Here is a 16,613-nt window from a genome sequence, read left to right as displayed (position 1 = left end):
TTATATTACATTCCTAGTTATGGAATACCATGTAAATATTCACCATCCTCATAATCAGTGGTCAAATTCGGCAATTTTATTGTCAAAGGGAGAATGAAAATAAAGCTGGTAGATGCTGTAAGCATCTGCTTATGTATTAACTGTTAATTCTTGATAACTGACTAGAGGAAAACATGTATTCTCTGCCAATTTTCCATAAGGCTTTTTGTAGTAGATGTACTTCCTTTTTTTATTTTCTCTGTATGCCCCAAGATTATAACTTGGTTAAATATAATTTCAAGATATTTTCAAGGTCCAGAATAATTACTCCTCGGTTTATTTGGGATTGTCTGCAGTTACAGTGCAGTTCCTGCCAGGGCACCTGCCAGGGTGGAAGGCTCTGCTCTCTGCAGTCGGCTAGGCAAACCGTAGTGCTCCTGCCCTTTCCGAGGCTCCGTGTCTGTATGTCTGCGGAGTTTCATGCTCCTGTGTGCTGCTTTCTGCAGCCCTTGTGGGGCTTGTAGCACTCTTCTGGGGAAGATCGCTGTACTTTCATCACTAACAGGATGTTTGCCTTAAAAGGTGACTGAGTCAAATCCCAGATTTAATACGATTTGGGATAAACATAAAGGGGAAGGGGAGGAGCATATAGCTATGTCAGGAGAAGGAAGGGTTACTGCACCCCCACCCTGAGGCAGTCTCCCTAGTTCTGGAAATCCAAAACTAAACTTCTCTGCAAGAGGATTATAGTTGGGTCTTTTCAAAGTGGATGTTTTCTGATAGCTAGGTGAAGGCTAGACGGAGAAGAAATATTTTCCTTGCTCCACACACTTTTTCTACTTTTAGATGTTTTCTCTTGAGGAGTGTTGGCTAGAGACTGGGAAAAAGAAAGAGTGTCCCACTAAGCTCAGGAGATTTTTTTTTTTAAGTTTATTTGGAGGGTGGGAAAGGCTTCAGTGCTAGGTAAAGGACTGAGAAGAACCTGTGTATTTCATGGGGCTTATTAATGATACTTTCTTAAAGTGTTAAATGTGTGTTCAGCTGGCATTCTTCAGAACACTCAAAAAGCAACAGTGATTTTGGAGCTGAAGCCTGTTGCATAATGTCATGACAGTGGCCCAGAGGTCCCTGCCAACTTAAATTAACCTATGATCTGTGAATATGTAAACTGAGAAGCAAAAGATGGGGACTTTTATTCTGTTTAGTCTCTTTTAACAACCTTGAGGTGTTTGAGCCCTCTGCATTTTTAAAATCTGTAAGTGGTAGTTTGGAAAGTCTGGAGGGAAGGGTCTGATACTGCAGATGTATCTCTGGTTTGATACATCAGTTTATCTAGGACTTTCAGACCATTAATTTCTTCTGCAAACACTTCATTTCCATCTTTCTTTGCTTGTATTAGAGGCCAGGACAAAATTGGAATTTTTTTTTTTTAAATAAAGTTAGAGTAGACACAAAGCTATTTATTTTTCTCAGTTTTGCAGGATCAAACAAAGACATCTTGAAATTATGGCAATTTTATAAAACAGGATTAACTGTCACGTAAAACAAACATTACATCTACAATAGTTTTTGACTGTTGTTTTAAGGGATTTGGTTTCTGGTGTGTTTCCTGAAGTTGCATTAACAACCCATGTATGTATTGTAGATGTTAACTCTGTTTTCTTTAACTCTCTCTCTTCAAATGTTTGTATATTTAGCCTCACAGCCTAAGCACTGTTGCCTGAAATGTTTTAATGAACATAGAAATGGTGGGAAAAGAAGCTTATGATGTAAATGCCGCTGATGGGGCAAAAGTTTGTCCAAGAATCACAAAAAGACATTTAAAATTCTTGATATTAAGATCTTTTTACGATATCATTGATTCTAATAGAAGCTCAAATTCCAAGAAGATTGAGCATGCACTGTGATTATAGAAATTATAATAGCAATTGTACTTCTTCCAACAGGTAACATTCCAGGCTTGCAGCATTTCTGAAGCAAGATACCTCTATGATCAGCTAGCCACAATCTGTCCAATTGTGGTAGGTAAAGCACTTCTGTCACATGGACTATTTAATGTGCAAAAGCCACTAAATGTAAAAAATAAGATCTGTATGAGAAAAACCTAGATGCTAGTGAGAAATTTAGTATTTCAGGAAAAGTATCAGTGTCTCTTGCTACATTGTCACATGACACTGAGTAAATCTTACTATTCCAAAGAGGTTTCATGCATCTGAACTGTCACCAAGTAATCTTTTATGTGCGTACAATCTTCAAAAAACGTGTATGATACCACAAAGAAAAAGATGCCTGTTTCTCATCCTCTTTCCTGCTTCCCACATGCACAAGACTTCTGTCAAACACCTCTACAAATGCATTTGGGACCCTTTTTCAAAAAAAAAAGATAAGGTCACTCCTTAAAGAATTTCTGTATTTTCACCCCCAATTTAACGTTATGGAAAATTTCAACTTAAGCTGAATCTGTCCCTTTTGTGAACGCCTAGAAACAAGTATTACAAAACAAAGCATTGGTCTGTTTTACATGGTGAGCTCCAGCTTTGAGTGAGGTATGTTCCACCTCTGTTGATGAGGTGCCTGGCCAATACACTAAACAAAATAAAATGATGGCCAAGTGAACTTTTTGGAGTTTGGAGGTGTGCAAGCATGCTTCATCATGAAATTGCTTCCATGTGTATCAACTCTCTGTTCCTAAAATGCTGACCCATAGGCATAATTTGGAGAACATCAGATGCCCCTTAAATAACACTGTCCCTCTATGTAGCTATTTTCCAGAGACAGCTTTTTGAGAGATTTGTGAAGTTATAGGCTTTGGCTGTATGCTGAACAGAAGTATATACAATTCAGTTACTTCTGGACCAACAAGTTTCCCTTTCCTGTGAGATTAAGATACTACTTGTGGTTCCTTGGCTTGTCCTTTGTTTTCATATCAGGCTCTTTTTTGTTTTAGATGGCGTTGAGTGCTGCATCTCCATTCTACAGAGGCTATGTGTCTGATATTGATTGTCGCTGGGGAGTAATCTCTGCATCTGTAGATGATCGAACGCGAGAAGAGAGGGGGCTAGAGGTAAGTAATGTTAGGTAGTAGGCTTCTATTTTTTTATTTTTTTTAAGACAGAAAACTTAAACTTTCTTTAGTGTCAAATTCTGCATATAGTCTTCAGAATCCCTGATGAGGGAATGCGCATTCTTTGTGGTAAATACCTCACAGCAGAGAAAACATTCCCCTTGGTTGTACAGTTTACGGTAGCAAATGCATATTTTAGTTAGGTATGGAATTCCAGTAAAACTCCACTTTGATTCTTTCACAGCTTGCTGAAGAAGTCTGTCTATGATGAAATTTCGCATTCTGCATTTGAGCCCAAAAGGCAAAAGTTGCTTTGTATTAAATGTCAGGTGATGCTGAGTAAAGTTCTAGTGTAAACTGGAACTGCATGAAAGGAGCCAGTCATCAGAACTTGAACCTAAGAAACTTCTCTAAGCAGGAATTGACATCCAAGACATCTACAGAATTATATATATTTAAAAAAAAAAAAAAAAGCTACTTGAAGTAATTCTTGAAATACCCAGTTGAAGAGCATCTCTAATGATGTGTGCGTAATGAAACTATATTGGTATGTGTTGTTGTAGGTATAATAACATTTTACAGATACTTAGGTTTATTTTGAAATGCTGTGTTATATCAGGAAAACATTTCCATTTTTAGAGAATTATAGCCAATATGTTTTGAAGAATGAACTGTTTTGTCATTCAAATATATATCTATGAACAAAACAGTCAATTTCAGGGTGACTTTCCATCAAGCTTATTTAAAACTCATGCTAATAGGGTCCTTCTTGCACATGTACATGTCTGTACATCTGGACTTTCCGTTAAGTTTGAAGACTCAATATCATTTGAAAAACTTTGAAGCTGTAGTTTGTTTTAAACAGGGTAATAATTCTCAGATAAGTGTCATTAGTGAGCAAAAGTTGGGTAACGTTGTTAACAAGCTGTTAAAATATTGTATTCTTAAATTATATAGCCACTGAAGAACAACCATTATAGAATCAGTAAATCCAGATATGATTCCATAGACAGTTATCTATCTGAATGTGGTGAGAAATACAATGACATTGATTTGACAATAGACAAAGATATCTACGAGCACCTGATAAAGGAAGGTAAGTGTTTGCCTCGTTATGAGCAGGCTTAGAATACTGCTTGCAGTGTGTGGGGATATTTTGGTTTAAGTTTTAGTTTTTATTTTTCAGTCATTGTGCATCCCTGAGAGTGACTGCTGCTCAGGAAGTATCTATGTAGTCTGGTCCTGAGAGTAAAAATAGTGGTTTGTAGTGGAAACTGTGCCCCTGCTTCCAACCTGAGAAGCTCAGTGTTGCATTAATGTTTTATCTTTGTGGAGAGGGCAGAGCTGTCTTAGGAATCATGACACACAGGTGCATCAGAAAACAGGAAGAATGGCAGCTACACCAGTGTTCAGCTGCCATTTCCAAACAAGAACACATTCTCTTTTCTCTTTAATCGTTTCCTTTCCCTCCCCAAGTCGTCATTTAAACATTAACAGGATGTGGTGGGTTGAGGTAGTCTTGCACAATTGGATGTTTTCAGTCTTGGTTCTTGTAAAACATCATTTCCTAAAGCCTGCTTTGTGATCTCTGACTTGTCTCTCTGAATTTTCATTTTGTAGGTATTGATCACCTTTTGGCACAGCATATTGCACACTTGTTCATTCGAGACCCATTGACTTTGTTTGAGGAGAAAATACATCTAGATGATGCAAATGAATCTGACCATTTTGAGGTTATGTTTGGTTAAGAGCAATTAAATAAATATGTACTTAAAATTGCTTATTCTTCATAGTACTGATCAATTGGAGGATGGCTATATTATCTAATAATATTGTTCTTTTTTTGCATTTTTCACTTACTCTAATTCTTTAGAGTGACTTTTCAGTTATAAACATGCTTATTTCTGTATATTTCTAAACTGTTTTATCATTTATTTAGCAGAAGATGGTGGCTCATACTTTAAACCCAGTAAAACAGATCCCAAAACTATGGCTATGTAGATAATTGTTATGGGGAACTGTCGTCTTTTATGGCTTGCTAAAAGCTGTTTTGCATGATGTATTTATATATAAGTGCATCTCTTATACAGATTTATGAAAGAATAACTATGATAATAAGTATTTCTAGTTTTAGAGGCATCAGCCCTTTATAAAAAGGTCAGTTAATCTCTGCCTGCTAGTATCTTGTATGTAATCCTCAAACCATATAGTATAAGCAAGTATGATATATTTGTCATACCCTAGGATGGGTAGCTACATTATGGCTTTTAGAAAGTCATGCCACTTTATTTGAAATTATTTCTCTGTAATTTGATGGGCTACTCTTGGGGAAACTAGTAAGACTTTAGTGATCTGTTTGTTTTTCCTTGATTGTGTTTATAGAATGATGCATATCTTGACTGTGACAGATTATTTCATGTGCTTTGCAGAATATTCAGTCTACAAACTGGCAGACAATGAGATTTAAACCACCTCCTCCAAATTCAGATATCGGATGGAGAGTGGAATTCAGGCCTATGGAGGTAAGGAAGGAGTCAATATGCACAAAAGCACATTTACTTCTAAATGGAAAAACGCCAGGCATTCTGCCATCCAGTATCATACCCTTATTACTTATGCTGTGTTTTGTTCCCTCTGAATCGCTAGATCCAAGCAGAGTGGACAGCAGTGTTTAATCAAACATGGGCTGTGGGAATGTAACTGACAGGGGAATCTACTGTAGCATAGTAAAAGCATGCTAATGGATTTGGGGTGATGGGGGCAGGAATCAGGCTTGTATTAAAGCAATTGTAAACAAAAAGCGTTTAGTTCCTGGGAACCTTACTACTTCAGTACTTTTCTTGGTACTGAACAATTCCACTGCCGTATTGTTTTTCACGAGCGCTTATATTTTATGGCTGTATATTTCTGAGCTCTCTAAATTCAATCCTTTTAAAGTGGAAATTTAAGAGCTGTTATGCATTTGTAATTACACAGAGAGCCTGAAGGTGCAGGTTATTAGGTAGCCTTTTAAACTCAAGTGTGTTTTGGCATTGGATTAAAGGGTTGAGGCTGTTGAAGCGTGTGTGCTGAAATGTGCATTTGAAGTCAATGTTGATGATTCCAGCACGCACGTCACCATCTCTGCTAGTAGAGCATTTGTGAATACATCCTTACAAGTATCTACATGAACGTTTGAGTCACCCTTTTAAACTTTTCCAGATAGCTGTCTGTTTTTATTAGCATGTTCCAACTAAAATAATTTAATCTCTAATCTTTTCATGTGTAGGTCCAGTTAACGGACTTTGAAAACTCTGCTTATGTTGTGTTTGTGGTATTGCTCACCAGAGTGATTCTGTCATATAAACTGGATTTCCTCATTCCTTTGTCCAAGGTAGGTGTGAAAGATCTCATTTATTGGCGCTAAATGCAAAGTAGTTGTGTCAAATTTCATTTTTACCCTCTGCATGCTAGGAATTAATATCCATACACTTAACGGAATACTCATTTCTGTCTTTCAGTCAGTTTTCATCTGGACCGTTACTTTACCATCAATTTCAACTCTACGATATTAAACAAATGTTCTACTATTTAATGTAATTAAGCTTATTGATAAATGGTTAGCTATTTCTTGTTTACCTTTCATGGCTCCATTAAAAATGGCCAATAGACCCTTATTCAGAAACTGTTTGTTTTTACAGGACTTGTTAAAAATCTAGTGAAAGCAAGATTGTCTTAGCTTGATTATTTCTCCTAAAATCAGTGGAATTTGGCTTTCAGTGATGGCAATATGAACATGGCTACCTCTTATGTTTGTTCCTATTAGGCACTCCATTTTGGCTTTGTGTATCAAAGGTTACTCAACGTAAATTACAAAATTAACTTTTTTCCCAGGATGCCGAGCTTCAGTCTTCCACGCACATTTGATTTCCCTCAGAGTCACATCTTCAGCAGCTAATATAAATCTATGCCTCCTTTTCCTTTCTCCATTTACTCCTATTAATTAATATATTTAAATATGTAGACCTGGCATTGTACTGAATTCATTCTCTCAAAGCAAGGGTTTTGTTGTGACATGTATAATATGTATTTATGACATCCAGTAGAAAAGATCTGTCCTACAACAATAATCCACGGTGTATTCTGACAATGGTAAATAAAAAATAATAATTTACAGTAATTTGTATTGTTCAGCACCAGTGACCAAGTACTTTAACTCTCCATGTAAGTTTATATTGCTGTCTTACATTCAGTGAAAGAATAGATTAAACTTCAGGCAACTGTTCTTGTGTAAGTTCTGTATAAGGAGGAGGAAAAAAATACACTTAAAGCCTTGGAGAAATGATGTTATAGTTACCAAATGAAACAGTTCTGTAGAGACTTCATTAATTCTCCTTTTTTTTACGTATGCATTAAGCTATAGTCTTCACTTCAATTGCAAGGTCTTTCTACAGTTCTTTTGCTTCATTTCTGCGCACAGCAGCCATTCAGTATTTCATTTTTCCTTGTTACTCAATGTGTGGCTTCATGCCTATTTAGTGAAAATTGACAGAAATACTTCTCTGAAGCTCTGATTGCTGATTTTGTTGTGGGGAATTTCTGTGTTCTTAACAATGTTTGGCTACTTCAGAAATCTTGATAAATCTCGTTGTCACAAAATTCTTGAGACTGGCATGCTTCCACCATGGGGAAACAGATGGGGAAAATAACCTATGGCAGTCAAGGTAAAAACTTACTTAGGCATTAATTTTAACATGGCTGTGGCCTGTGTTTCATGTTCTTCTTTTCTGTCTTGTTTTTATTTGGGGGGAGAGGGAAAGGAGGAGTTCAGCATACTTAGTGTTACACGGTATTTGGGTGAAAACACAGCTGTTGTTGACACTGGTCACAACTGTGACTGGCGTTTAAACAGACCAGTGGTGCAAAATGATTTTTTTTCCTTAATCTTGTCTGCTCAGTTGTTGTACTGTTTCAGATGAAATGCCCTTGCACATCTTCCTGAGGCACCTGACAAGAAAATTTTAATTAAATTGATAGTCCTACAGTGTACCAATCACAGAATCACAGAATCACAGAATCACTGAGGTTGGAAGGGACCTCTGGAGATCATCTAGTCCAACCCCCCTGCTCAAGCAGGGTCACCTAGAGCACATTGCACAGGATTGCATCCAGGCGCATTTTGAATATCTCCAGAGAAGGAGACTCCACCACCTCTCTGGGCAACCTGTTCCAGTGCTCTGTCACCCTCACAGTGAAAAAGTTTTTCCTCATGTTCAGATGGAAGTGTCTGTGTTTCAGTTTGTGCCCGTTGCCTCACGTCCTGTCGCTCGKCACCACTGAAAAGAGTCTGGCCCCATCCTCTTGACACCCTCCCTTCAGATACTTGTACACATTGATAAGATCTCCTCTCAGCCTTCTCTTCTCCAAGCTAAACAGGCCCAGCTCTCTCAGYCTTTCCTCATAAGAGAGATGCTCCAGTCCCCTAATCATCTTTGTGGCCCTTCGCTGGACTTGCTCCAGTAGTGCCACATCCCTCTTGTACTGGGGAGCCCAGAACTGGACGCAGTACTCCAGATGTGGCCTCACCAGGGCTGAGTAGAGGGGGAGAATCACCTCCCTCGACCTGCTGCTGCTTTTCTTAGTGTTTTTAATTGAAATGGAAAAAAATACTGAAGTTGCTATTAACTCTAAAAAATAATTGATTGAAATAATACCAAACCTAAAAGGAGGAATTCTCTTCCTGATGTCGTGGAGTTCAGACTTCATAAATAATGAGCATAAAATACAACAATTTAGTATTAGTCAGTATTGTACTTACACAGTGCATGTGGAATGTCTCATAAATAAAGTGCAAATTTTTTAACTAACAAATACCAGTTAAGACTGAAAAAGAGATTGGATATAGAAGGAACCTGAACAGACTTGGGGAAAAAAATCAAGTTGTTTGAGCCTGCAAAGCAATTTGGCACATAATGCAGCACAGAGTTGCACAACCATCAGTAAACCTGCCTCTGTTGCTTAAAAGGATAAGGGTTTATGGAGCTAATCTCACAATAATCTTTGCTGTCTAATCAACTATGGTTGTACCCCAGCTAGAATGCTTTTAATCTTTCAAAACAACCTGTTGTATAAATACATTTCATAATGAATGAGAACAGGCTTTTGAAAACAAAGCTTTGAAAGTTAAGAATTAAATGAGATTTTGCAACGCACTTAAAAGGCAAACCAAAGAATTCAGCAAATTTTGGCCTTTTTTCTTAAGACAATGGTAAAGCTAGGTGTCTGAAAGTTAAATGATGGACAAAGTCTTCTATCCAGAAACTTAGTAACACTGCTGTGTAGTTTTTTGAGAATATTACAGTTTAGAACTTTTTTGCTGGCAGTTTTAATTTTATTTAACTACCTGATAGGTGTTTGGATTTGGGATAGATAATGATTCCAATACTATGTTAGCTGGAATATTATTTCTGAAAGTTCTTAATGCGGTGGTAACTCTTCTAAAGACTTCAATGATTTTGTTAATGAAAGCAACAGACTATGATTAGGGAAATGCTAGTTCTCTTGTTCTGTACTCATTTAAATTGGATCTAGGCATCCATAGAGAAATTTGCCAGATGGGATGCAGCCTGTTAATCAGAGCTGTTCCTCTGTTTCTGTTCAAACTTAAAAGATTAGCATTGCCTGTTCTAACATAGCAGCCTACTAGTAATACCGTTACCTTTTCTGATGGTGACCTAATTTTATGGAAAGTCATCGCTTCGTGGTTTTGCCCAAGACCCCTGGAAAAAATGAAATATCTCCAGAGCTTGGCCTTGTGTGGTGGAATAGTAAGGAACATAGTAGATGTCCCAACTAATGAGACCAAAATGGGAGGGTCTGGAGAATCCTAATGTCTGAAAATTTTCTTTACTAGGTGGACGAAAACATGAAGGTGGCCCAGAAAAGAGATGCTGTCCGGCAGGGGATGTTTTACTTCAGGAAGGATATTTGTAAAGGTATTGCAACAAGCCATCTGGCAACACTGTTGTCGATGTTTTGTGCGCCTCTTGCCTTCTAACTGCTTCTTCCTTTTCCTTTGTCACTCACTAAGGTGGAAATGCTGTTGTAGATGGATGTGGCTCTGCACAGAATGGCACAGACACGGAAGAGTACGCCCTAATGAGCATTGATACAATTATCAATGGGAAGGTCATAGCTTCTTCTATCTGGACACACAACCTTTCCCTCCATTCCACCCTCCCAAAAATTAGATCAAGCATCTTATGTACTGTGTTCTCTTATACAGGAAGGATTCTTTCCTGGTTTGATCCCAATTTTGAATTCTTATCTTGAAAACATGGAAGTGGATGTGGACACAAGATGCACCATCCTAAACTACCTGAAGTTAATAAAAAAGAGAGCATCTGGTATGTCTGACACTTTTGGACAGTGATGTTCTTGGCATTTTTCTACTTTGAGAGTAATTCGGATATTTTTTAGCTATCAGTTGGGTAAAACTGGTGGCAACTGCAACTCTCTGGTTAAGTATTGAATCATTAGGAACAAAGGACTGAAACGTTTCCTGGCTTAAATCTGGTCCTGTTTAATTCTGACCTTAAATGTTCAAGGGATCTATTTTAGAATTTAAGTTAGGAGTAATTGATACAGTTAGTAGGTAGTATCTCTCCAATCCAAGCACCACTTAATTTGCTTTTGCCACTGTTACCTGCTTTGTATTAGTGTTGCACACATACTAGTCCCTTCTTCCTCTAACTTGAGTGCTGCAAGGGCATGTGAGGGTGGGTGTGATAGCCGGTTATTACTGGTGCGACTCCAAGCATGCTGGCATTTATAAGATTAAATTCTGGTATGCTAGAGCATGAGGCCTTGTCTTTAGCTCCCTGATAAGAAAGCCCTTCTGTAAGGAGCAAAACCCCTTAAAACCAAAGCAAACCAGGTTCTTCCCTGCCTCCCCCATGTTACAATGTTTTCGAAGATAGGCAATATAATGACTTTTCATGCTCCTTCTTAAAATGCGCCAGTATAATGAGTAAAAGATGCAGGCTAGACATTCTCCTTCAGAATTGGGCACAAAAGTCTGTAACAGTTTTATACCTTTCTATATGCAAATCACCTGTGTACCTGCCTTGCTGTAAACTTAGACAGATAGTTAGACAGTTTCAGTCTCAAAAGTCAAGACAAATCCTTTTTTTATGGAATATATTCATAGGTTTTTAATTTTCAAGAATTAAAAAGGAACACTTCTAATTTCTGTAGAAACTTCTAGCTAAAGGCATTTTTAAAGCTGAGGTGAAAATCGGGTCTTTCCTACACCTGCTAAATTTAATATTTCAGTAGTGCTTCAGAATGGTAACAAGTTCACTAATTACTGCTTTCACTGAAAATGTTCCTTCCTAAGGCTGCTTATTCATAGGAGGCTTCAGGTTTCTGTCCCTCAAATAACACAGACTGGGGATCTGATGTTTGGCTTAACTGCATGAGAGATAAGAAACAGGCAGGAAGAAAACTTCCTGAAGCGCATTAGCCATTGCAATAGCAGTGTTTTCTTGGGTTTTGTCCTTCAGAAGAATGCTGCTTAAAAAGAAAAGGAATGCATAAGTTTAGCTTTTGTTTTTGTTCTTTCCTTCCCCGAGAGCTAATTACCTGAGGCTCAACACCATGTGGCCAGTGATCTCGTTCTGAAGAACTTCTTTGCTTCATGGTGCAAACAAGAATTTTCAAGTTGCAGGCATTGCAAAAACCAGCTCTTGTATTTACAGAGACTTAAAAGGCAGGAGTGAGGTAGATGAAATCTGGGGCTTATATCTCTTTAACTATGATAAACTGAAATGATTTTAAATGATAATTCACAAGAACTAGAATTCACAGAAGAAAAAGCATTAGCCATTGTGTTTCTGTGCCATGATATTTCTCAATCATGCGCTTTGGATTTTTCTGTCTTACTGTCAATCTTAAATCAAATGTGCCTGAAATGCAGCCCATCTAGCACAGGACATGTCTTGCCTACAAAGAATGGTCATTTTTCAGATTTCTCTCCTCAGATGGTGAACACAGAGCACTTCAGTGCGTTAAACACTGCAGTGTTGCTGCTGTGGCTTTAACCCTGCCCTCGCATAGTTCATCTCTGCCAGCTGCATCTTCTCATGCAGCACAGATGTGTATTGCCCTCACTGGTCTGGATCTAGCTGGTGTGTAACTGCCACCACCCTTGATCAGCCTAAAAACTTGCCTAGGCAAGCAGCAGCAGCTATTGGCCGCCACAGTCACAATACACCAAAGAAAGTAGTGTTAAAATGACCCACATCCTTGTCCTGATGCGCTCTCCTAGTTCCTGGCAGTCTGCAGCATAGGCATTTTCTCAGCCAAAGGTGGAACAGTAATCGTGGTGCTTAGTTACTGTTCACAGTCATGATTTCCATGGTATATGTCTAATGCTTTTTGAAGCAATTATACTTCTGGTCCTCACAAAGTGCCACAATTTTATTACATGCTCTGTGAAAAATGTACTTTTTTTTTGCTTGTTTAAACATTCATTTCATGATGCACCTTCTAGTTCCTGTATTGTAAAATAATACTTCTCTACTCACTTTTCATCAGCATTCATGATTTTGCAAACTACTTTGGTCTATTGTCTCTCCCAATCTTGAGACTTCCTTCATTCTGTCTCTCCTTACTTAGAAGTTGTCTAATACCTCTTATAATACCTCAATTTATAGTGCCTTTTTCTGATTTTACTCTATTCTGAGAGCTGCATGCTGTGTTCAAGATCTATGTCCTGTAGATTTCTACAGTTACAATGGGTGTCATTTATTTCCAGTGAAGAGTAATTGGGCTGGCTGACCACTAGGTGTCTGTGTTAGTATGAGCTACGCTGCTCTCTAATTTACATGAGCTCTGATAGCATGTAGCAGGTTTTTAGTTCAAGAATTTCTGTTGTTATGCTCTGGTAATCCCCTGGCCCTATTGATTTTCTTACAGGTCCCCAGCTTCTGATTTATTTAAGATTTCTCGTTTGAGTTTGTAATGCCTTCAGCAAATACTTCTTGGATAACTTTTGTCTGCTTTTATGCGCACGCACGCGCACACACGTGTGTATGTATATGTATATATGTGTATAACGTAATGTGTGTGTGTGTGTATATAGATATAGGTTATATATAGAGAAATGTGTTGAGATTCTAACTGCAATGAAAATGCAAAAGAACTGACTTCCACTTCTGCTAGGCTCTTCAGGCATCCTGGCAGTCTGCATTGATGCCTTATTATCAAAGTTAGCTTAATTTGTACTAGTTGAGGTTTGATTACCTATGCAGCATTCAGGAGCAAGGTTCAATAGCCTGAACACTGGTGTCCAGCTGGTCTCCAGCTGCTGCTTCACAAGGATGCAGGTCTCCTGCAAGTACTGTGTGTCACTTGATGGCCCTGTACAGCTGTCTCAAGAGCCTTACATCCCAGTGACTGCCCTTAGGTCAAATAAATCCTGCCTAGGTGAGCAGATGCACTGTGTGTATAAACCAGGAGTTGGTATATTCAGGAACCTGCCTGTCGGAGTGGGGGGACGGACCCGGAGTAACGATGAGTCTCAATATGAGTATGGTTGTTCTCTCTTTATTAGAGCTTACACAGAGTATATATAGACAAGCAATAAGCATGCACTAGCAATAGCTGTATGATTGGTTTACAGTCTGTTCACGCGCCTAAAGCGAATACACGATTGGTGCAAAGTTGCTGTTCACGTGGAGGGGCTTGTCGGCCCCCTCCTTTACTTGTTTACCACTACTTGCCTTCCCCTTCTGTAATGGTCTAGGAATGCTCAAGGACAGTTCACATAGCCGCAGGGATCCTCCCTCTATTGTGAAGACAGGATTGCTCACTTCTAAGAGATCATGCCCCTTTTCACTTAAGCATTCTTCCACACCTGCCTATCTTCTGCTAGGGGACCTGCCAGCAGAGGAAAGTAGCAGAATAATCCAAGGTAGACAGAGCCACACTAGGAGCTGAGTTGGATGGATCAGCCACAAAATCATTTCATATGTACGTAATTATTGTAGAGGTATCCTGAGTGCAGTTTGGTTTGTCTCAGACAGCTTTTCTGTTAAATGTTTGAGACCTCTTGCTATAATCTGTTAGTAACACCTGTTCCAGTAGTTGGATAGAATACTTTTCTCTGCACTATCTTGTTACAACATCTGAAAGTTTGAAGATTGTTCCAGACAAGTTGGTTTTGGGCTATCCTCGATATGTCTGAATTATACATCAAGTTTAACCATTGCTAAAAATATATGCATATATCTCAAGAAAACATACAGTATTTATTCATTGTGTATATAATATGCAGAATGTTGTGTTGTAAATTGGGTGTATAAACTGTCTGAAATTTGACTTCCAATTGCCCACAGGAGAGTTAATGACAGTTGCCCGATGGATGAGGGAATTTGTCGCACAGCATCCAGACTACAAGCAAGATAGCGTGATAACTGATGAAATGAATTATAGCCTTATTTGGAAATGCAACCAAATTGCACAAGGCCAGGCAGAGTGTCCTGAACTATTGGGAGTAGGATTTAACAAGAAAGCAAGTGGAAACAAAACTGGCTCTTTGTAATGAATGTGTCTTACACAGTAGAAAATTTTAAGCATTTAAGCAAAGCACTAGCAATGGTACTGTGAATCTGGTACAGCTTCATGGTGTGAAGACCAAAACAGGTGATACTGCACTATAAAATGGGCCAATCTGCCTAAGTATTCATTTAAGGCGTCCTAAAGTGGGCATATTCTTTATTGTTAAGGTTTATACAATGTACATGTAAATAGTAAAATATTTTTATGAATAACATCAATGTATTTTAATAACATTGTATCTAAAGTTATTGTGAATTAGCTTGTAACTTTTTTATGCTTATTCTAGAAAGAAAAAATTGTCCTGAACAGCTTTGTAAATGTAATGGTACTTGTATATTATATGCATTCCAGTTACTGAATGTTTACTGTAATTTTTCTAACCTGGAATGTGCTAAGTAATCTACCTTATTGCTTAAAAAACAAACAAACAAAAACAAACAGACCGACCTTCTGGACCTACCTGCTTCATAGAGACTTCTCCCTTCCATTCTGGTTTTGAAAGTATGTAAGAATATATAAATGCATGTGCATCCTATTTGTTAATCTTTACAGCAGTTTCTCAGTTGCCACAAGACCTGCATCCATTCACCGACTATACAGTTGGGAGGAACTGGTCTGTCTTCACTCAGATAACGCAAGTGCGTCTGTCTCCTGATAACTGTAGTCTTAGGAAGGGGCTGCCCTATTCTTATGTAACCTGCATTTCCTGCATAAAAAGACTAACATAATGTATCCTCCCCCAGATGCATGGTTGTTCTTTTCCCTCTCTCAAGTAAATTTGTGTGCTGTCATAGTTCAAAAATTTGCCTGAGTAGTGTGTGATTTTAAAAAAGCTGTAAGGGGGGAGGTGGAGAAAGAGGAGGCAATGAGAGCTGAAACAAGGAYCTCTTTACAAAGGAAGCAGAGATACCTGCTCTGTTCTGTGGCACTCCTTAACTGCTGTATTGCCCCCCATTGCTGCTTTTTAGTCAACAATGACTGCAGCACAAAACCAAGGGCCTACCGATGCTTTCTAAAGGTTAAATTTCTCCTTTGTCCCTCATTATTATAACTATTTTTGTCAGCATGTTTATTTCCTATAAGGTACTTGATGTAGAGAGCTGAGATACCTCTATAGCTGTAGGTATGGACAACTTTATCCCCTTTATAAAATTGATCATGAAGTGCACTAATCCTTTGAATTGGGAGTCAGTGCTGGGAGTGATTGTAAAGTATTTAAAACTTAGCCATCGCAACTGTAAATAAAGCAAACTTATGGGGCCTTTTTAATTTAGCTTCTTAACTGGCTTCAAAAAATGAATTGTGTTATGGGTAGCTTATGCAGAGCTTCACACAAGCATAAATAAGTATCTAAGATGTAATAATTTTTAAAARGAATTAATGGAGAAACTGCAGTGAAGGTGCACTAAGAGGAAACTTTTATGTACTGACATTAGAATTTGTGCTGTGTTCCCAGGTGTGCATTAGAGAATAAAAGAATGCTTTTTTCTGCTGTGGTGGATTTGTTTTAATCAAGGTGTAAATGGCAGTCATATGCTAATAATATTTCTGGAATAAGGAAATTAAAAATAAAACTTGCAGTATGTGTTCGTCACTTGCATGGGTCAAATGCATGTTTCCAGAAATAAAAAAGGAAGATTTGCATATCTGGCTAGTACAGCTTGCATTACCCACACTGACTTTTTTCTTAGTGAAATTTCTCAGAAGGGCTAATGGCAAATGCCTTACCAAGTCCTGCAACAGAGAAATCCTTGTCCTTGAAGCAGTAGCAGCTGTCTGCCACCAGTTTGTTTGGAAGATGCCTTAAAAAAGACCAGAATGCTTTTCTGCTGGTACTGAATCAGCTTGTGTTCTTTTTGCCTTAAATTGATATTAAATCACTGTTCCAGGCTGGTAGGTGGCCACTGTCCTGTGGGAGAGAACAGTTTTTGTCTTAACACTTAAAAAAAAAAAAAAAAAAAAAAAAGTG

General features: G+C 38.2%; 1 protein-coding gene across 1 annotated transcript in view; it reads left to right on the top strand.

Moving 5' to 3' along the window:
• The window catches only part of GCLC (glutamate-cysteine ligase catalytic subunit), a gene marked incomplete at its 5' end in the record, with an annotated part of 37,947 nt that extends 21,709 nt beyond the window's left edge, over positions 1-16,238 (top strand). The window contains 10 exons of the mRNA XM_026086152.1: positions 1,926-2,000; positions 2,927-3,043; positions 4,001-4,139; positions 4,664-4,776; positions 5,473-5,565; positions 6,312-6,416; positions 9,936-10,017; positions 10,113-10,210; positions 10,308-10,428; positions 14,422-16,238. Coding sequence (XP_025941937.1) covers positions 1,926-2,000; positions 2,927-3,043; positions 4,001-4,139; positions 4,664-4,776; positions 5,473-5,565; positions 6,312-6,416; positions 9,936-10,017; positions 10,113-10,210; positions 10,308-10,428; positions 14,422-14,627 — 1,149 coding nt within the window. The remainder of the gene's footprint in view (positions 1-1,925; positions 2,001-2,926; positions 3,044-4,000; positions 4,140-4,663; positions 4,777-5,472; positions 5,566-6,311; positions 6,417-9,935; positions 10,018-10,112; positions 10,211-10,307; positions 10,429-14,421) is intronic.
• Between the last annotated feature and the right edge of the window lie 375 nt (positions 16,239-16,613).

Source organism: Apteryx rowi, unplaced genomic scaffold, assembly GCF_003343035.1.
Source record: "Apteryx rowi isolate R43461 unplaced genomic scaffold, aptRow1 scaffold_685, whole genome shotgun sequence".
NCBI lineage: Eukaryota > Metazoa > Chordata > Aves > Apterygiformes > Apterygidae > Apteryx > Apteryx rowi.
Note: the sequence above shows the minus strand (reverse complement) of the source record. Positions and strands in the feature narration are given on the sequence as shown.